At 37.9% G+C, this 22,683-nt stretch overlaps 1 protein-coding gene across 4 annotated transcripts; it reads right to left on the reverse strand.

The window, feature by feature from the left end:
- Positions 1-210: 210 nt before the first annotated feature.
- ocrl (OCRL inositol polyphosphate-5-phosphatase) lies at positions 211-22,638 on the reverse strand. Of its 4 annotated transcripts, none has more exons than XM_079630442.1 (24): positions 22,058-22,638; positions 21,404-21,483; positions 17,457-17,548; positions 17,116-17,154; positions 16,519-16,632; positions 14,736-14,885; positions 14,389-14,623; positions 14,161-14,313; positions 13,973-14,074; positions 12,512-12,626; positions 12,225-12,341; positions 11,812-11,993; positions 11,592-11,703; positions 9,870-9,979; positions 9,599-9,734; positions 9,413-9,523; positions 8,714-8,879; positions 7,899-8,134; positions 7,340-7,363; positions 4,919-5,035; positions 4,747-4,831; positions 4,206-4,333; positions 3,245-3,356; positions 211-2,600 (listed from the first exon to the last, which is right to left on the reverse strand). In XM_079630442.1, the coding sequence occupies exons 1-24, from the start codon at positions 22,097-22,099 to the stop codon at positions 2,476-2,478; spliced, it is 2,883 nt and encodes a 960-aa protein (XP_079486568.1). In that variant the 5' UTR covers positions 22,100-22,638; the 3' UTR covers positions 211-2,475. The 4 variants fall into 4 exon arrangements, with proteins under 4 accessions (XP_079486568.1, XP_079486569.1, XP_079486570.1 ...); XM_079630443.1 differs by having other exon boundaries at positions 14,161-14,310; positions 22,058-22,591; XM_079630444.1 differs by lacking the exon at positions 7,340-7,363.
- Positions 22,639-22,683: the final 45 nt, after the last annotated feature.

The following is a 22,683-nucleotide window of genomic DNA, read 5'->3' on the forward strand; positions in this document are numbered from 1 at the left end:
GAACAGTGTCAGAAGATCAACCTTTCACATGGAACAGAAACAATTCAGCCACTGGAATTACACAAGCAGTTACACAAGTGCAGACGGGACAGTGACAGTTTAGGTCAGAAGAGCTTGCACTAGTAGTATTACTTAGTATTATTTGAACAAACTCCAATAATAAGGTTGAGCAATGGTAATAGACATTAGCTTAAAAAGAATTCAAGAAATCCCAATAATATGTTCATAATGTCTTTATTTCATTGAATAAATTAGATGTCCCACCCCCCCAAAATAGAACAAAGTATGTGCAAGTACCCAGCTGCAAAGTACCAGGATCATTACAAAAACTGAATGGAAAGAAAGACAGGACACAAAAATAAACACACAGATGGGGTGGTGATCACAGAACACCAGAAATCTGTACAATGGCCATCTGCAATGAGGTCCTCCCAGAAACATCATCTATTGGCATTGAAAAGTTCTATGGTGGCCCTTTCCAAAGCAGAAATTAGAAAACAGAAACCCAACAGAAAGCTCAGACAAAGACACAAGCTTGTAAATATGGCAGCAGATGTGAAGTGATTTAGACTGAGATTTGAGAGTGGATAATCGAAGGACATTGATCCACAGACAATATCATTCACAGAACATCACTACTTAGAGTTTTCAACAGTATCAGAAAAAGAAAATGTGCAAAAAAATTGTGCCAGCTTGTTACTAGGGCAGCGCCCAAAGGCCATTTTTGTATCTTATTTAGCCCTAAAACGTTCACAGCAGAACCTTAAATATACATAATACTGTATGACTACTCTAAGGTACTAATATGCACCTTACTTGATAACTAGATAAGGTACAAAGTCATCTCTTTAAAAGCACTGTCCTAGTGACAAGCTGTTGTGCCCTAAGGCAACCATTTTTGCACATTTATGTCTAAAATTAAGGAAGGCAGGACACAGAGTTGGTCGGAAAACTGATTACAACTCTTTTTCCAAGTTGCAAGACTCACACAAAACATTTCCTGTGAGATTCTGAGGAAATATTGCTAATGGACAGGGGCAACATGTCACACGCATTACATGGAGAAACAGCTTTAGTGGTTTGTGTTACAATAATATTTTAGCATTGGGGTGATGATTAATGCTGGTATAACAGAAGAGACTTCCTCTTCACACACTGTTCAACAAAACCAGACTGACTGGCGCAAGGAGAAAAAAACAGCAGAATTTCAGTCGGCACTCACAAATAAGATCAACAGAATCCCAATACGTACTATGAGTTCAAGAGAGAGAAACATATGCCAGTAAGTCACTACATGGAAATATAAAGTGTAAATGTAACATGAAACAACACCAACAAAGGACACAAAGACAGTAAACATACACAAACTTATCCCAGTCTGGGTTAGTATAACACACAGCATACATATAAATAGAAGGACCACGTTTGCACCTTCATTACAGAACAATAAAAGACCCAGTGAGCACATTAGTTTAAATGTTAACGTCTCTGTAGCACAACAGGATCCAGAGAAGATCTGTAAAAGAATAAGACCTCAAAAATATTAAAGTATCAGCCCCAGAGTCCAGATCTGATAAAGGTAACCACATCTGATGTTGACGCTCATTGCTATTATTGAAGATGACTAAGGGTTATGGGTTTGGATGTGAAATCACAACAGACTGAAGAGTCTATTCTGAAGGATACCAGATTCATCTGTGGAGGACATACAAATGCCCAATGCTGAGGACAACAGGGATGTATGAGACTGGAAAACATAAATAACGTACACACCACAATGGACAAAGTCGGCTGATTCATCATGATTCAGATAGAACTGTGAGTAAAGATCATAGTCCAGACTTCTCCTCCACTCTGAAAGGTAGTCGATTGTCTAAGTCACCTTGTCAGAAACACTTCTTTGTGAAGGTCATTTTTCGAAGGAGAAAATGAAGCGTGAGACAGGTGGAAAAATGTGCTCTGGGCTCTGAGGGAACGTTTAAACTGGCAGCAGCAGTCAATACAATCTCCAATACATGGCTTTCCTTTAGTGTAACAAAGACCTTCCTTTGAGTAGCCATGAGTCAAATATGGTCGGGAATATCGGATTTGGCATTACAGCACTGATCCAGAGGTCAAAACCAGAGAAACTGGGGCTGCAAGTAGGATTATGGATGCTACAGTCAAAAAGATGAGGTTTGTAAGGGTTAAAGTGTAGTTATTAATTCTCCCAGAGCAACACGTTCAGGGAGGAGAGATAAACTGACATCTATTCCTCTGAAGCAGGAACAGAACAACAGCGTAAAGTAACCAATGGGCAATGTCTGTGCAAAACAGAAGTATCCAACAGTGCCAAACTTTCATCACGGAGGCCGTTAGCCATCTTAGTGCAGGGGGGGGGACCCATATATCTCCCAGAAGACCAGCCACAAACACACCTCAAGAGTCTTTTTTGCTTCAGAAACACCTGAACACCTCATTCTGCAGTCCTCTCCCTCAGTCTTCATCGCCTCCCATTAGGAATCCCAGTATGAAGTCATTGGCTTTCTGACGATCGTGTTGTGTCTGTTTGCCAGCAAGGTTGGGAGGAGGCCGAATGAGGAGGCTTGCGAAGAGAGTAGCTGGACAAGAGGTACAAGAAACAATACAACAGTAACGCACCTGTAAAGTAATGTTTGCAATCTGCTGCCAATAGAATAAAGGCCGTTTCACACGGTTTCTCATAGTGGAAGCGATTTGTGCAGTTGTGGCGGTGCTCACGTCGCGGACTCAGAGCGAACATTGCCATATTTACAATCGACAAGGTAACATTTGCATTTACTAAAAACTAAGTAGATTAAACACAACAAAAATGGTGTGTTTGTGTTATTTATCACTTCATGGGAATATGACTAGCATAGTTTTCATGTCAGACACAGTTAGCTTTTTATCTGGCAAAACTTGTCCACACACACTATGGATTCTTTTTTAACATTTATATCTCTGTATGATATTTTTGATTGGGGAATTCCACTACATTTAAAACGATCTTCTCCATCATGTTTTCAACAGTCTGATATAAGCTCAGTAAAATGTTCAATGATTGATTGGTTGTTAAAAAATCTGTTCAATAATTGGTTAAAGCCTATACAGCTGTGCTGCCGCTCACAATAAAGCTAAAAAGCAAAGAGATGTGCTTGTGGAAGAGGCAGGATTTTGGCCAGTGAAAGCGTTTTGCTACTTTTGCATCACATTCCCGTGTGAAAGGGCCTTAAGTCAGACTCACCTAGGAGGTTGGCGTTCAGGTTGTTGTCAATAGAGTGTTTGAGTAATTCTCTCAAGAAGGCCATCAGGTAGCGGAACACATTGCGATGGGCTCGTGGGAGCTGAGATATTAGCTGTTGTTTAGAGGAAAACAAACAATTAATTCTTAAACTTTGTTTATTTCTTGGTTTAAAATAACATTTTAAACTTAGATTTTTCAATGTGGTCACAGACTTTTGGAATCCAATTTATTTTGGATTCTTGTCGTGAGAGCATTTTAGATTGATTCCATGATCAACGTTAAAATAGTTTATCATTAATAATTAATAATTTGAATGATCTTGTGTATTATGTATAAATATGGTTGGATAGTTAATACTGTACGTAACGTATATATATTAATATATATATATATATATATATATATATATATATATATATATATATACACACACACACTACTGTTCAAAAGTTTGGAGTAAAGAAAATGTAAATAAATACTGACCCCACACTTATGAACCATTCCAGGTTTTTTCATGGGAATTAATATGTTTATGAGTTTATAATGTTTATAATATTTGCACAATATATTAACAGTTTTATAAAATATTAAATGCAATTTAAGTTTAATTTTTGTTTCTTTGCATCTTGTGTTGATGATTCTAAATAAATAGCAATTGACCTGCAGAGTTAAGTCCCTGTTCTTTTTTATTAAATAATGTTTTAGTATGTACTGTACCAACTTAGAAGGTTCCATCTAATTTACATCAATAGCTGAGAGACAATTCCTTTCATATAAGCAAAAAGTACACTGTAACTGAAATATACCCAAATGAATGGGAATCTAATCACATTGAACAGAATCAAACCGAGAGCTTGTAAATATGAACTGAATCAAGAATATATATAGATAGATACCAAGCCCAACTACCACAAATAGCATATGAACTACATTGTCAGGACACTACAAATATAATATGTACCTGTTTGCAGAGGCGGCTGTCATGAGAGCATTCAAGACAGCGCTGATAGAGTTCATAACACAGCACAGGTTCAGGAAGAGCCTCCAAGAAGATCAATAGTGCTTCAGCAACTGAGTGATCACAGCCAGCTAACCAGCAGTCAAAGAGAACCACGGTGAACAGTGAGAATGCACATTTTAGCAACAGGAAGAAAACATATGGCAGTGAGAGAAAGGAAAAGACAGGGAGAGAAAAGAAAGAAAGAACACAGTGTCTCTAGGGATATCTCAAGGACCATTACAGTAGGACAGAGGGCACATTCTCAGTCTCTCAGTAGCATAGGGAAGAATAGTGTGGGAGAGTCCAGCCAGTCAGAGCAGTTTTAAAGGGAGCCACTCGGTCACATTCACTGAAGTGACAGGCATTAGCATTTCTATGCTAAGTAACTCTGAGAGTCCTGAAAGAGATTTGTCCAGACTATCCACTAGTAATCAATCTGCTGGGAAAATCTCTAGCTCTTTCTATATATAAACATTTTTTTTTTTTTTGTGGGAAAGGATACGGATGGATTCAGGAATGCTGGTGTCCAAGCAGTCAATAATACTCTGTAGCTCGTCTTGCAGGCCAGGGGTCTGGAAAAGGTCCTCCTTTAATAATGAAAAAGAAAATAATCGAATTTGTAATTTGAGATGTTATGGCTAATCATTGGTGCATTCATGCTTTATTTTGTTTACCTGCTGGCAGGCCTTGGTGTAGAGGTGATTAACAAGCAACCAGACCTCTTTGGGAATCTTCAAAGGTTTATCCTCTGTTCCAGAATTGTCCAACAAGGAATACATCCGGGATTTCTCCTGAGAAAATTGAGAATTGTCTTAAAGGGTATATTTAATTCTGTATTAAATGTAAGAAGAGAGACATAAAATATCTTGTAGCACTTTGCACAATTCAGTACACTTTAGTGTCTATTTTTTTTTTTTTTAAAGATTAGACTAGATCCAATGTTTTTTTTTGGTGTAAACTATTACCGGTATACTGTATACTTCTGATAAACTATGTAACAATTAACAAAGCAGAAGCAGTTTTAAACACAAAGGTCTGTATGCCCCTAAAATTATGATTTTGGTCTGCCAATGTTTCCAACAAGTTAAAATTATATATTTAAATTATATATTATGATTTTTCGCCAAAAGAACTACTACAAAAATATTACTTAAAATTCTCACAGCAAAGTAGCAACATCATTTGTACCAGTTCTTAGAGGGAAAATAAACTAACAAATTATACTCCATTTACTCATACTGTATATATACAGTAAAATATACATATACATTAAGTGGCATTGTTACAAAATATTTCTATTTCAAATAAATTCTATCATCAAAAAATAGACAAAAATACTACGCATCACAACAGTTTTCAACATTTATAATATATATATATATATATATATATATATATATTACAACAGTTTTCAACATTTAGAATATATATATATATATATATACACACACACATATATAGCACCCTATTTGTGGAAAGTGCCTTTAAATATACAAATTATCAGACATTATTATCATGATCACTTTGTTTAAAGTCCCCCATTACAATTTTTCGGATATTACCTTTCATGTAGTCTGTAATATCTGCTTGTGAATGTAAAAGGTCTGCAAAGTTTCAAAGATCAAAGCACGATAATGGGGTTATTGTTTCCCAAAAGAAAGAACCGATTCTGAAAAGCCTGAAACAAGTTGTCAGTAATTCCTGTTTTTAGCATAATGCCAATCCCATATTAGCATAATGCCAGCCTATGGTCTTCATCGGCTGCAAGGCCTGTTAAATATTTTTTTTAACTCCATATTAATCGGATAAAAAAATCAAATCTTAGGCGTGCATCAGGCAGGCAGCCTTATCTATGGCGCAAGAGATGCAATGATGATGCTCTTCACTGTTTATCTAAATCTAAACGTGTGGACTCGGAGGAAGATCACGAGGGCTTAGGGCAGGGGTGGCCAATCCTGTTCCTGGAGATCTACCAACCTGCAGAGTTCAGATCCAACCCTGAACCAACACACCTACATCTGTCTGTAATTATCAAGTGTTCCTGAAGATCTTAACTAGCTTCTTCTGTTGTGTTTGAGCAGGGTTGGAGCTGAACTTTCACGAACAGGATTGGGTACCTCTGGATGGAGGGTTGGACAGGGCCTAAAACTGATCCCATCGTTATGGTTTGTAACTTTGTATCACTGTTTATCAAGGGCTGAGAAAGCCTCTGGAGCTGAAATTCAGATATTGTAATGAGTGTTTCTTTTCCAACATGCACTGTAAGCGGTAGACCAATCACAACAGACTAGGCCATCTGACCAATTAGAGCAGAGTAGGCTTTCGGAAAAAAAGGGTTTTAGAGAGACGAAATCTTTTATCAAACAGTTTCAGACAAAACAGCATCATCAAAACAGGTGATGCGGCAATGAATGAGAAAATTTGTGTTTTTCGACATTGGGGGCATGTAAATCTATTGTAGGATACCTCCAAAAACAAAATGAAAAACCTTTAAAATCAAAATAGGGGCACTTTAGAGAACATAACAGACACAAATTCAGCCACGTTGCCTTTGAAAAGGGGCCACAAATAACATTCCTCTCTCATAAACACACACACACACACAGAAACGTGTTATGTGAAGAACAGTGACAGCCCCAAGACCACTAAACAATATAAGAGGACTCATGCAATTCGCAGGAATGCAACTCATGCTGAGCCACAGAAGCAAGATTAGAGTCAAAAACAACTCGGAAGAACAGCTGACTCCAAATTACAAACACTGATTTGTGAGGCTGGTTTCACCATGCTGTGAGCTGCTTCCTCTCCCTGCTTATCGAATATTGTTGGCTGGTGAGCAGTGAGTTGGATGGGGAAAGGAGGGGCAGAATACAAGCTGAGAGATTCAAGCCTCAGTGGCATTCATTAGCCTGAACCTGCAGAGTGACTGCAGCAAGCTGACCTGTGTGAACCGGCAAGCACCAAAGACTGTCACACTGGGACAAACATTTAAAAACAGGACAATCACCCTCAATCATACATGTAGGCCCTGATCATAGCAGCTGTCCTATTGCATTATCTAATGAGTCTTTTCTGTGCATGAAGAGGGACTTTACCTTTTCCATGCAGCTATCCTCTCCCTGAGAATCATGCAGACCCAGAATGATTGGTCGGAAAGGAGTGGTCAGAGCAGAAAGGAGTAAAGGAGGGAGGAGAGATGAGACAATAGAGAAACATTGCGTAATCAGTGAGAAGACAGAGACAGTATTGCATAATTACAAATAAGCAGCTTTCAGCTACCAACGGTGATCAGTGAACAGCAGAGATCGAAACAGAAAATGACGATCAAAAGACGATTGACTACTCTCTAAACTAAAAACGAATTATATTTTGAGAATATAGTGGAGAATGGAACAGTGAAGAACAACACAGAACATAGCATGATGACCAACTGCTCCTGAACAAGCTGTATCTCATCAACACATTCTCTTTCTACATGACTTCCTCATTATAGCCTCATGTCAGAATCATGTCAAACCTGAAGGTATTTCCTTATCTAAAAACTGGGGACAAAATTCCTCTAGTTTTTGTAATGGCAGCCACTTATCTTTACTTAGCCATGTATCATGTGATAATAATCCATCTAACCAACTGCAGCTGTGGCCTGTGCCTTACCAGATCGATGAGTTTGGTGATGGGGATCTCACGGATGGGCTTTTTCATACGGCACAGAGTCTCCAGAGATGTGCCAAAACAGCTGGGCAGATAGTTTCCAGAGATAGTGATGAAGTAGTCTTTTCCCCGGTCCAGATGAAGCACCAGAATGTCCTCGATTTTATCCTCACCAGAGTTTAGCAGTGTTACAGAATCTTTACTGACATACACCTCCAGGAAGATCTCCATTGTCTCATCTACATAAAAAACAGGAATATTTGAGACAGTTTGGTAGATGGGCGCAGTCTGCATCATAAATCAACAAATTCAGATGACATCATATTTGTGTCCTCTCTACCTGAAATGGGCAGTTGACATGACATTTCTTCATAGAAAATTGCCTTTTATTTCTTCTCTTATATTTTCATAATTTTGCAAAATTATCCATAATTGTTTAAATTTGTGATGCATTGAAATTCTTTTTCCAAAACTAAAATTTTAGTTTTAAAATACACTGAATTGATTGAAATTCCAATCGACACTGACATAGTTGAAGCGTGTCATTGGACGAGTGCTGTTTCTGTCAATTTTACTATTTTGGCCAAATATTTCCCAGAGAAATGTTGTGGTCCTTTGGGAATGTACAATGTGGATACAAATGAGGTATATTTATTACCAAAATGGGATCTATTTAAAAAAAATACCTGTCATGAAATTACATACTGCCCAACTATAGTGTCTTGATAATCAGGAAGTAAAGGAACACATTATCAAACATTAAAAGAATGTGTCGTTCTTTTTATGACAAAAATACAGGACTGAAATTAGATACTCACTAGGGTCTAGTACCCCTTCGTTGGGCTCAGCACGTAGCCAGGTCTTACAGTATAGAGTGTCATTAAGTTTGGGAATGAAGGCAAAGGTGCAAGCAACCTGTCCATCATTAGTGATGAGAAAACTCTGACGCTGCAGCTGACGGAACTTCACATTCTCAAAGGTGAACTATGGAATAAAGAACAGAGATAATATGAAAATGTGTTTGAATGGTAGTGGATGAGGCTATAAACATACACTACCAGAAGAAAAGATAAAAGAAAAATAGAACTCTTTTAATCTTTTATAACATAATAAATGTCTTACTCTTAACTGTAACTTTTGATCAATTTAATGCATCCTTTAAAAACAAATCTACACACTGACTCCAACTTTTGCATGGTATTGGTATTTGCATGGGTATTACAAAATACCCTTAGTATGCACTGATGAAGTGATTCCAGGTGATGCTGATCAGTTTATTTTTAGTCTTTTCTATTTTAAAGACACTGCCCCAGTGCATTCAGTCTAAAAGCAATTATGGCACATGTGATTAGCCTATAATCCACTCACAGTCCAGAGAAGTGCTAAGATTGTGCAAACACTATCGACCCTCCACTGATATATGGTGGGATCTCAGAGAGAATGGAGGCAGGCCAGAGGATCAATGCAGAGTTTGTCAGAGGATACACTGACCTGTCTGTCTCCCTGTCATTACTCACCTCCCGTCGGGTTAGGGACAAAGAGGGCAGAAAGTCATTTTCCATTCTGTCCATGTCCCGCACGATCTCTTCAAACACCTTCTTGTAGCGCTGCTCTATCACCATTTTCACCTGCAGCATACACATAAAATCAATGTGATGGTCTCAACTCCTTTATTGGAGCATGATGAATGGAGTTAACCTCACCCCGACACTAAAGACAGAGCTGACGGGTTTGTGGTCACTGGTCTTTAGGTCCATGTGACTGCGGTAGTGAAGTTGCTTTACGTTGCTCCCCCTCCAGAGGATACGGTCGCACCAGGCAGGGACTCGACACTTCCCACTGTCAACGCACCCCAGAGGACAAAACCAAATTATGACGTGACAACTTATTTTTTACTTTAAGAGCATTTTAACAGCAAGTGAGCTTCAAACAATGATGTATAAAGGAAGATGTCCTGATGTCCAAAAACTTTACCTTGAGTCCCATCCATCGGATTTAGCATCATATTTGTAAGTTGGGATGAAATTAATATCCCCTTCCATGAAATCAGTGAAGGCACGTTTAGTCTTTCTCTGGATATTCAGCTGGCAAAGTGAAACAGAAGATGCAATTAAGTGTGCTTTCAGAGCAAAAATGGAAGTCTATATTTGGCTACCACTCAAAGAACTGCCACATACACACACAGGAAAAAGAAAAGAGGAAGCAACAAAGAATAACATAAAACCATATACCGTAAATACAGTGGGGTGCATTAGTAAAAGAGAACACTAGTGGAAAATACCTTTGTGTTTTTTCATTAAAAATGTTAATAAACTAATATTAATAACATCATAGTTTGATTGAAATGTTGTGGATTGAAAAAAAAACATGAATTTTTTTTTTTTTACATGTAATTTATAGGCATATAAATAATACATACATATAATTAAAATATGTAAATAAATTAAATATCTAAAAAGCTTTTTCCATTCAAAACTTTAGACTCAAATTGTTGTGCTAATAATACTATTTATCACAACTGGCCACTTTATTAGGAACACCTTGTTAGTACCGGGTTGGACCCCATTATGCCTTCAGAACTAGCTTAATTCTTCGTGGCACAGATTCAACAAGGTGCTGGAAACATTCCTCAGAGATTTTTGCCCATTGACATGATAGTATCACGCAGTTGCTGCAGATTTGTAGGCTAGGCCGCACATCCATGATGCAAATCTCCTGTTCCACCACACAATCAAATTGAGCACAAAGGTGCTATATTAGATTGAGATCCGGTGCCTGTGGAGGCCATTTGAGTTTAGTGAACTCATTGTCATGATCAAGAAACCAGTTTGAGATGATTTGAACTTTGGGACATGGCGCTTTGTCCTGCTGGAAATAGCCACCAAAAGATGGGTACACTGTGGTCATAAAGGGATGGACATGGTCAGCAACAATACTCATTTAGGCTGTGGCATTTAAACGATGCTCAATTGGTACTAAGGGGCCCAAAGTATGCCAGGAAAATATCCCACACCACCAGCAGCAACCTGAACTGTTGATACAAGGCAGAATGGATCCATGCTTTCATGTTATTTACGCCAAATTCTGACTCTACTATCTGAATGTCGTAGTAGAAATCAAGACTCATCAGACCAGTTACTGTTTCTATAATGTTCTATTGTCCAATTTTGGTGAGCCTGTGTGAATAGTAGCCTTAGTTTCCTGTTCTTAGCTGATAGAAGTGGCACCCAGTGTGTCTTCTGCTGCTGTAGCACATCTGCCTCATGGTTCGACGTGTTGTGTGTTCAGAGATGCTCTTCTGCAAACCTTGGTTGTAACGAGTGGTTATTTGTATTACTGTTACCTTTCTATCAGCTCCAACCAGTCTGACCATTCTCCTCTGATCTCTGACATCAACAAAGCATTTTCGCCCACAGAACTGCTGCCCACTGGATATTTTCTCTTTTTCGGGACATTTTACATAAACCCTAGAGATGATTGTGCATTAACCCTTTATTCTCCACATGCCTAAATGCATTGAGTTTCTGCTATGCTATTGGCTGATTAGATACTTGCGTTAACAAGCTTTGAATTAGTGTACTAATAAAGTAACCAGTTAGTTGATACCCGTATATATATATATATATATATATATATATATATATATATATAAAGGATAAAATATTATAATAAAGAGGCATCATCCCCAGGCCTCACCTGATCATACTCCTGAAGCCTCCGTAATTCATTCTCAGCAATAAGTCTCTTTACTTCCATGGTATCATTCAAACATAGTCTGTAGTTAAGATCTCCAAGCCAAATCACCACACTAAGAGGAGAAATCATAAGCATTTCAATACAAGTACAATATTAACTTAAAATATAGTTATCTAATCATGGGTTCACAATGACTACACTGGATGACAGAGACACTCACTCATGTTTCACTATATTGAGAGGGGGGTGTTCCAGCAGGTGGAAACTCATGCGGGCACAGATGTCTTTGTAGTCCTGGTTCCGCCTCTCAAAGTCATCCACATGAGCCGCCAAATGAGAGTTCACAAAGCAGAAGCTGGTATTGTGAAACACAAAACGCACAGCCACTCCTCCTTTATTCCCCTATAGTAATGGAGTAATAAAAGTAAGTTAATCTTATCAGGTCACCGAGATTGAACTACTGATAGAAAGTATCATTCTATTTGTGGTCATTTGTGTAATCAATACTACTCTAAGATTTACACCATATCTAATACAAATACAACAAAAGATATGCATTCTATGCCAAAAGATAGGCTAAAATGACTTCCAGTTTTGACAAACCACTTCCTATTTTAACAAATGCAAACATACCATTTTATTCATGAGGCCAGTTCCCACAGACTCAGAAGCCACCTCTCTAATGTGATCTCTGTGCACCTTGTTGACATACACCACCAACATCATTCCCACTAGGCGAATGATACGGACCTGAAGACAGCATACAGAACTTCATGAAAAGTTGACATACAATGAAAGCGAGCTGCACATACTTTCTTCAGTTGACTGCCAAATGCTACGTTCAGGCTGCCACAGGAATGATAAAACTGTTCTTTGCATTTGAAATGCTGAATAGCAAAAATCAGCTCTCGTTCACTCACCTGCATGTATCTGGCTTTATGGTGGAGGCTTCTCTCTACTGCAGCAACCCATAACTGTTCTTTGGATGAGTCCATATAGAAAAATGCCTCTGTGCTCAGGTCCAGCTCCTGAAATCTGACAAAAAAAAAAAAAAAAAGGAAAAAATTAGACAAAGCATTAAGCACTATGACCTTAATCAATCAAACCTATTAATGGACAATGTATAACGACCCATTAACGGTGAAATACATTAATGCTTGTCACAAAACTGCAACAAAAAAAAGGTTTCCCAAACATGTCCCCATTTGCATGCTACAAATGCATTTCCAGATCTAACAATAGCCTGGGTTTCATTACAGACTTAAAGGGTTAGTTCACCCAAAAATGAAAATAATGTCATTAATGAGTCTGTTGTCAATCCTTCCCAGTTACGCTGATGGCGTAAGACGCTGATGACTTGTTATCTGGTGCGCCCGAGCTTCATTTATAGACTGAGGGAAACGCACGCTGTAAAAGTGTCTCATCCGCGACATGCACATTTACGCACCATTAAAAAAATGATATCCACGCAAACAATGTAGAATAGCTTGAATATAGCGTGCGTCTTCCTCAGACTGTAAACGAAGCTCGGGCGCACCAGATAACACGTCATCAGCGTCTTACGTCAGCAGCATCACTGCGGAGTCCTGAACGCAGATTGACAACAGACCCGGGAGAGAATACAATGCTGAATAAAGTCTTATTTTGTGTTATTTTTGGACCAAAAAGTATTTTCGATGCTTCAAAAACTTCTAACTAACCCACTGATGTCACATGGACTACTTTGATGATGTTTATATTACCTTTATGGACATGGACAGTATACTGTATATACAGTTTCAATGGAGGGACAGAAATCTCTCGGACTAAATCTAAAATATCTTAAACTGTGTTCCGAAGATGAACGGAGGTCTTACGGGCTTAGAACGACATGAGGGTGAGTCATTAATGACATTATTTTCATTTTTGGGTGAACTAACCCTTTAAGCAAAAACTTTGCGATATTTTCTAAATGTTGATAAAAAAACTATTGCGAAATGGCGACGTTTCCATTAACCAATATAATGCGACAAAACCGTATGATTTCTTTGTTATTTAGAATCCAGTATTCCTGTAATTCTTTTGTCTTTTATGAGTTTAATAAAGAACTGTCTCCTCTTCTGTTCAAACATATCGTGCCTTCTTTAAAGAATGATCGACTTTTACGTACAGCAGGTGACCTGCAAATGCGAAAAAACAGTTTCCATTGCAGTTTTGAAAAATATTCCTTTTTCAAATAGCCTGAAAAACCACATCATGCGAGCGTAAAAGCTTTTTTTGCGATATATGGGAATTTTTGCAAAATTTACGTGTATCCATTGGCGTATTTTCAATTCGCAATTTGAAAGGTAATGTTTCAGATACATTATTTTTGAGCGAGGGACTATTGCTCTGCCACTCACCCCAGTGCGTAGACATCTGGAGGTTCTGTGTCACAGCACAGCCAGGGCTCAAGACTGCTGTCAGGGGACTGACCGTTCACATTCCAAGTGCCCATGAAGAACCTGTAAAATACAGTGACTTACTCAAACACCTGGAATCAGTCAAAACAAAATGATTGACATTATATTTCCAGGCATGTGACACTCACCGAAAGTTCTTAATGTCCACATATTCTTTCTCTTTCTTGCTGAGGCGATACTTAAGCAGGCCTTCCCTTGACCCTGACTGGCTGGTCTGTCTCATGGTGTAGTTGGATGGGCTGTCAGACCAGGAAACGGAGCGGTCTACAGACTGAAATCTGCTACAAAAAACGACACGGAGTCAAAACAAAGCTGAACATGTACAGGCTTCTGCATTTAAAACCAGTAGCACTCACTCATTTCTGACAGGTGTGGCATTCAGTGCGGAGGGTGGCCTTTCTTTAGCAGCCAGGCCTGCCGTGAGGTTAGTCGATGGCTTGTATGTGCCTTTTCGAGGGGGAAGAGGGGGCACTGGTGGAGGCTCTCGTTGTGCAACTATACGGTTTTGTTGGTTCTTCTTCTCTTCTACTTTTATACAATGGTTAAAATTTTCTTCAAAACCAAAATCTGTTGCAAGCGAGGTGGCGGAGTCTATAAACAGAGAGAGGAACAGAGCAGTTACAGAACGTTCACGGTCTTTGGTGCATCTGGCCATGTAACCCAATGTAAAAATGGTTATATTTTGCCATTTTTTATTCCATACCTGTGTTTGAGGGCTTTGCTAAAGTACTGTTGTTGATGTTGTTTGAGGTGGATTTGGAGGTTCCTCTTTGAGGTGGAACAGGAATGCAGTCTTTGACTGGAATAGGTACAACAGGCTCCATCTTCCTAGGCAGTGAACTCCTCCTCTCAGCTAAAGGTGGACCAGTGATGTTTCATATATTTATGGAACAAATTGAGAATGGTCTTCAAAACATCTTTAGCAGTGGTAGTTTGATGATGGTTTAATATCATTTTAGTACAGGCAGCTCTACTTATAACATTTAACAGTAAAGCACAGGTACAGGGACACTGTTTCATAGTACAGTGGGCATAAACTCTTTGATGCAAGACCCAAATCTGTACATTCAGAGTACCGTACACAAAGTGACCTCAGAGGGATATGCATTTTTAAAAAATCAACATGTCAGAATAAACTCAAATTAAAAGAAAAACAAAACAAAACATGGTTTTCTATTTTAAATGTTTCCCTGGTCTGGATATGATCTGTTGTCTTCCTTTCATTAAGTCATGAATACTAAAATATTTGACTGACATTTTTTACAGTCAAATACTGACAGTTTGTTGACTGACAGTTCTCTTACTTTCAGTAATTAATCATTTCAGAGAATTGGATATCAGAGTATCCTGGCTTGAAGGCTGGAATACACCACTATTGACTAGATGTATGCCTAAATTTGCAGTCTTGACGCTAGTTAATTAGTCAATACCAGTCTGCAGATTTTGAGTTTCACAGGCAAACTCTGAGAACACTCATACATTCTGCCCATTAATGTCTAGATAATCTGCTGCCTCAAAAAACAAACAAAAAAAACATTTGATGTCACTTATCTGTCAATATCCAGAGATTATTTCATCCTCAAAACTTGTCATTCTAACCTGACAGATTTCACAGTAAATCGAATAGTGTATGAGCACAGATGAGCAGAGTATTCCAGTCAGAGGTGATTTCAGTAGACATATTGTATAATACGACTTATAACAGGCTTAATAACACTCGCCTCAAACCTCTGTCGCAATTTGTACAGGTCATACTGACTGCGTCTACACCCAAGAGTTCATCCAAATCCATTTAGATGTTTCTTCCTTTTTTTTGCAACTCAAAAGTCTGTACAACTACTGCAGTCAAATCCTGCACAACCATGTTTGTTTTCTGTCATGCATTTCCTTGCAACTAAGCGCATGTTTCTGAGCGAGTTTGTTGTGTTTACTTTTGGAGTGACAATAAAGTCTGGTAGTTTGTGACATCCAGTCTTTCTCTGTAGCCATTTACAAAGTTGGCAAGTGTATGATGTCCAGTGTTTTAGAAACTTTTCAGATTGTAAAAGTCCTGTAGAGTATTCCAGCTTTAAGTAGACTTCAGTACACTGTGTAAAACATGATACATTGGCCAATAGACGTTGTCAGGAAATGAAGCATATGCCTCTAAGGTAAGAGTTTGAAGGACAAACATACCCTGAGCTGAATATTACAAGGTGTGTGGAAACAAATCAGAGAAATCATGCAGCAGGTGGTCTAACCTTTGACCCGATTGTGGCTGTAACAATGCAAAGTAAAGTAAACCAACACTAAAGATTTATAACTGTCAAACTTTCTGGCCGACTGAGGTCAAATTCTTCCAGGAAGCATTCATTACTGACAAACATATAAAACTGGGTGTTGGTTACCCTGGTAAATAAATGATTAGAGTAGTTAATAAATAAGAAATGTGGCTTGATGTTTGTGGAAGCATCCTGTGGAGGGAAAATGAGGTACCGGTATATCACCTTGCTGTTTGGCCTTCGTCACATTTTGTAAGAAAGACTGTGTGTGCACGTCATCCTGCAGCTCCAGCAGAACCTCTGGCATTTGCTCGCCTCGAAGACGAATCCGTAACGTTGCTGTTGAGGAACAGTGTCACTTTCTCACATCCAAACATCACAGCTGTACATTTTATTCTTTTTCAAAATTAATTAATTTCTTAATTAAGGCAGTATGCATTAAGAAACCTCCCATAGTATACAAAACATATACAAATAGTGCATATAATTTTTAGCAATTTCAAACAGTTTATAAAAAGAAAATTAAATGGATAAAAGTAGCAATAAGCTGCTTAAGCTGAACGCTGCTACAATACACTTCTTATGGCCAGATAGATGCAATTATGCAACATTTATTTGAAAAATTATGCACTAAAATGATATCCTATGCTGATGTAATAGTTCAAAAACACTACATTAACGCTTGGTAAAATGGCCAAGGAGGAGGGAAATATGAAAAAAAAAAAAAAAAAATGTTAAGTGTAAAAAAAAGTTTAAAACAAATGACATACAAAACAAACAATTAATTTTACAAAAGTTGGCTCATAAAAAAAAAAAACTTACTGTTAATTGAGATGTCAATGAGAAGTGCTTCTTCAGCTTCTAAAAGGGAAAAATTAAACAAAGTCAGAGAGAGGTAGGCCTATGTTATACAGGTTTTCAGGGGACTGTACCAGGATATATAAAACATAGCCTGCTGTTTATGGTGACAAATGGTTTTCAAATATTTGATCATGGGAGAGAGAATTTGTCATGCAAACACAGTGTTTGTTTTCTAAGCCTCACTCACAGAGACCAAAGGTGAGTTTGTACAAGGAGAAAAATATTATAGTCAGAAGAGAAAAAATTTATTTACACGATTACAAAGTCCTTCTGTAAACTATAAATAGTCATTAGAAACTTACCTCGAACTATCTGAAAATGTTTATTGATGGGGATGGACAGCTGGGGCACTTGGCTTAATACAATTGCTTCAGGATTTTCCAAAATATCCAACCTAACAACAAGAGACTCATTCATGAAAAGTCATACAAGAGCACATAACCCATCTGATAAGATTTCCTTTGGGAATTCTACTTATTGCTCCAGGATATTAACATAGTCGGTTCATACATTTCGGTTTTTGAAAGAAACCATTCAAATGTTTGGGGTCAGTTATATCATTTTTTTAAAGAATTTTTTGTTTTAAAGTAATTAAAAATGATCAAAAGTGAAATTTAAAATTTTAAATGTTACAAAAGATTTCCACTTCAAATAAATGCTGTTCTTGTGAACTTCTGAAATAAATTGTATCACAGTTTCTACAAAAACACTGACAATGTTTTCAACGTTGACGATAATAAGAAATGTTTCCTGAGCAGCAAATCATCATATTAGAATGTAATGATGCTGAAAATTCATAGGAATTATTACATTTCAAAATATACAACAATAGAAAACAGCTATTTTAAATTGCAATAATATTACACAATATCACAGTTTTTACTGTATTTGTGCTCAAATAAATGTAGCCTTGGTGAGCAAAAGAAAATTCTGTCAAAAACATGAAAAAATTTGACTGACCCTAAACTTTTAAACAGTAATGTAGCTCTCATATTTCCACACACTATGGTCCGTCCAGCATAATCTTTTATCATCAAAAATAAAGCTTCAGATCAGAATACAGAGGGTGGAAGGAAGCTTATAGAAATGCAGCAGGCTGAATACAGTGGAGGGCTAATTGCAGACCATATTTCACTCTCTGACAATAATAGTGCCAAACCCAGGGCGTCAGGTTCCTCTTATGGTCTTGCCTCCATTTCACTCAATGGGAAATTCAATTACAGTGGATTATTGGAAAAACCTTCAGATTTCCCTGCCTGAGTATGCCATGCAAACACATGGAGGCAAGACTAGAACCCCTCTGTGCTGCCAGTGAGCACGCTCTCTCTCAGTCTCAGAAGACGATAATTGCTGTAATGGATGCTGTTGCCAGGAAACAAAGCACTCATGAACAAGGGAAATTTGGCCTAGACTTACTAAGCAATCTCACATTCAATCAATACAAATAATAGCCTAATGTAGTGATGATGGTTATAATCTGCTCATGCCAAAAATATCTCCTTCCTTTCTGAGGTTAAACCATGGCACTCGTTGCCACATTAAAGTTCAATTGACAACGTAGCTCAAAAATCCCCCCTAAAGGTCTGTCAGGCTAAATATATATATATATATATATATGTATATATAATTAATTTGAATTACTCAATGACTCTCATATAAAGGCTTCACTTGTGTCACTACTGGATGAATTTGTATTATTGAATGAATCTCTTTAATGAATAATTCAATGACAAACTTTTAAACAGTCATTTGTTGCCACCTACTGGCGTAACAATGATCTTTATTTGAAGCTTCAAGTTTCAAAAGGCGATTTACTCTATTTTGATCGGTACAGTAGACATCAGTGTTTATATCTGAACGATACACTTTTATGCCAGTACTGCTAATAACTTTGTGGTTAAAATGATTTTTGCGAAGTTCTTTCATACCTATAAATGACAACTGCTCTCTCTGTCAGCGGCAGCGCCAACACAGATCTGAGTGTTCGCTGGGATCGTACTTGTCAAAGGTTTAATAGACAAAGGCGAATCATCATCATTTAAGAAAAAGATTGTGCAGGTGTTTCAAATTCGCAATCTTTTAACGATTAATTTGTGCAGCTTTTCTGTAATATACGGTACTTTTATTAGCTTGTTATACCTCAGTGCTCCTTACAAAGATGCTCGAGCATTTCAGGTTAAAGACTGAGTTCATCCAAAAATGTAAATCACGGCATTCTAAACCTGTAAGGCTTTCATCTTCAAAACACAAATTAAGATATTTCTAATAAAATCTTTGATATTTCTAATAAAATCTTTGATATTTCTAATAAAATCTTTGATATTTCTGTCCCTCCACTGAAGGCCATTCCACCATAACTTTGACTCTTCAAAATGTTCATATAGAGATCGTAAAATAAATCCATATGAATAGAGCAGTTAAGACTTCTGAAGAGTTACAATCACTTTATAAGATTAATTTTTATTCACATATAAATATTGATGAACATACATAGAGCTCATTAAACATGATAAATAGAAGATCAAACATGCTTACTTGTCTTGCAGCATGAGAACCAATGACGATTGTTCTTGCGTTACGCACGTATGGTTGAGCTGCCATTGACCATATTTAATGTGCTCCATGTATGTGCGTTGAAATATTAGTTTTATGTACATTTGCTCACCTGTCTAATAAAGTACATGCAAGAGTGGCGAAGTCGAAGTTTGTCACGGACGTGGAGTTCTCGGCATCTCGAAAACGCCACGCTGATATTGATACTCGTTTTAGTTCTCCTTTTGTCCCAAAGTATGCTTTCCATGGTCCATAATGTTTGAACGAAACAACAACAGTGCGAGCGTGCTGCTAGACGTAACGCAGTTGTCCACGTCTATCGCCATGGTTACAATGGCAGTACAGCGAAAATTACGTCATTGACAGGCGACAAGTGAACAGGGACGAGCCATTATTTAAAATTGGAATTTCTCTGAAATTAAAAATCTGGGAACTTTTGGGATATTTTAAGTACACAACTGCAGGAAATATATCACACTGTGCAAGTGATTTTTTTTTTTACATTTTATTACAAAAATCTTACATGTTGTAGCTTTAAAAATGGCATATTTAATTCATAAATATGTGATTAAAAGCCTAAATTAATTTCAATTTTGGGTGAGCTATCAACAGTGTACCTTGTTCTTTTTGTTAGAAGATTATTTTCATTACAAAGGGATTCAACAAATATCATTTGTGACCTTTTTTACCCAGTCAGTCCCCGAGCTTTGAGTAAAGCTGAGTGTGTACACTTTTAATGCAGTTAAAGAGTTTGTGTGCTCATGTGAGGCTTATTAGGCTCTAGGACACCGAGGTGGAATGTAGCATAATGGGCAGCATGCTGGCATGCAACGAAAGCCACACTGACTAAACACCATCTGACTGCACAATCTTTCACATAGTCTTCTCACATCTATAGTAACCGGCAAATATATTCACATATATTGGACCATTTTCACTTTTCTGGGGTTCCTGCTTCTATGGGGTGAATAAGAGACTACAGCAAATATGATTTTTGCACTCCCATTTGTTCCAATAGCAAAATAAAGAACCATAATAGTGTTCCCATGTGTTTGCAAAAAAGCAAAAAATATTTGATTACGGCGGCCAGAGGACAAAGATGTCAAATTTACAGCCAATTGCTGCCATTCCCACAGCCATTGTATTAGAAACACACTTGCAGCTGTTAACTAGTTGTTTTTGTTTTTTTGTAATTTAATGCCAAGGTAATATAACAAAATATAGCATTACGTACATTACATTTTTCAAATGAAAATGCAACAAAAAGCTTACATAATAAATAATAATTGTGGGAATGCTTCATCACAGTCAGTAAAAAGGGTCCATTAATCATAAATTTAGCCATGCCTTGTTAAAAAACAAACAAATAGCAGCCTGTTAAAAGCCAGCTGCATTCTCAAGATAGAGATTCTAGTTTGATAACTAGCAATTAGATGTCCTTCGTTTGTGGGTTTGGTAACTAATCATGTCAAAAAGGCTAAAAACGACCACACAATCATCAGTGTAATAACACAAACAGGCAGCAGCAATAAACCACCTGACAGAATGCGCAGTTCAGTCCAACAGAGATTAAACAGCTGCTCAACTTTCTCAGGCTTTAACATTTTCTTCTGCAACTAACCCCGTTTTACACACATAAAAGCGAAGTTTAGTGTGAATAAAGTGGAATGAAAACCTGAGATCGGAGTCTACTCACTTGAACTGTCCAGAACACTGTAACAGGGACAGGAGTCTTGGTTCTTTCTGTCCGCTTCTGAGCTGGTGTCCTCTAACAGTCTGAAAAAAATCACTGTCAAGGATTCAATTGAATAGCAAGAGGCAGTGAAAAAGGGTGGAAAGCGTGACGACTCATGGATCTCTCCCTCCCTCACACAATCAAAGAACTTGTTGGACTTTATACAACTTCATTATGTAATGTTAAGTAATAAAACAATAGGGGAAATCCCTAACATACTCCAAGATGTGTAAAAATCATAAAAAGTGTTATTCTTTTTGTAGCCTACAGCTGCAACATGTCATACCTTACATACACATCAAGTGACATGATAATGTCACACAATGCTGTTCCAAGTTATTCCTAGGAATGTAAGAACAGTGATAGAATATGTTTGGATAAACGACACTTCTGTCTGACAGCAGAGAGAAAATAGCAACAAAAAATGACAGCATTTGTATTCTGTTAAGCCTTTTTATTACACTGCCATTACGAAAATAAATGTTGTTATTTTTTTACCATTAACGTTACAGCTAACTGTTAGGCTAACAAGACATTGCTAAATGGCTTCAAATGAGACTACTATTGCTCTTAACAAAATGAAAATTAACAACTGAGCTCCCAAATAAAGGATACGGCCAAACATTGGCTATCTGAAATCCCGTATGAATGCTCCATCCTGAATGTTGTTAAGTGTGTTGAATTAAAGCCGTCAGGCGGCTAGCTAGCAGGCTAAACTTAGCAGCGGCGCGCGCGAGCGAGTGTTTTCTCATGTCAGGCTCCACCCCTCACCGCGCGTGCACTGCACTCAGTGCTGGACTTCCGGGGTGCTTGCGACACATCGCTCGCCCGAAATTCATCGGTAAAAGAATTTACCCCGTAAAACAGGTTTACAATAACAAACACCGTTAAATCAATGTTCACTCGCTCATCCAAAAGGAAGTGACGAAATATAAAAGTATGCGATCCAGCTTGTGGGCCGGTGTGGAGTCATTGAACTCTGGAGAAAACAACACCTATCGAGTACGTGTTTGTCAAATGTGGGCTGAAACAGAGAGTGGTCACGGTTGTTGCCGCGTTAATAATAAACCAACGACATTTCAAGTGATGTTCGGATTTACATTGACCAAATTACGTCACCGGTCATGAATGAGTTTCGAGGTCATCATCGCCGCGCTCTCCCGGACGCAGCAACATCACTGGGTGTGTTCTGCGCTGCTCGGGGACGTCAAAGATACGCAACTTTTTCGCATATTCACTGT

Source organism: Phoxinus phoxinus (genome assembly GCF_949152265.1).
Source record: "Phoxinus phoxinus genome assembly, chromosome: 12".
In the NCBI taxonomy this organism is placed as follows: Eukaryota; Metazoa; Chordata; class Actinopteri; order Cypriniformes; family Leuciscidae; genus Phoxinus; species Phoxinus phoxinus.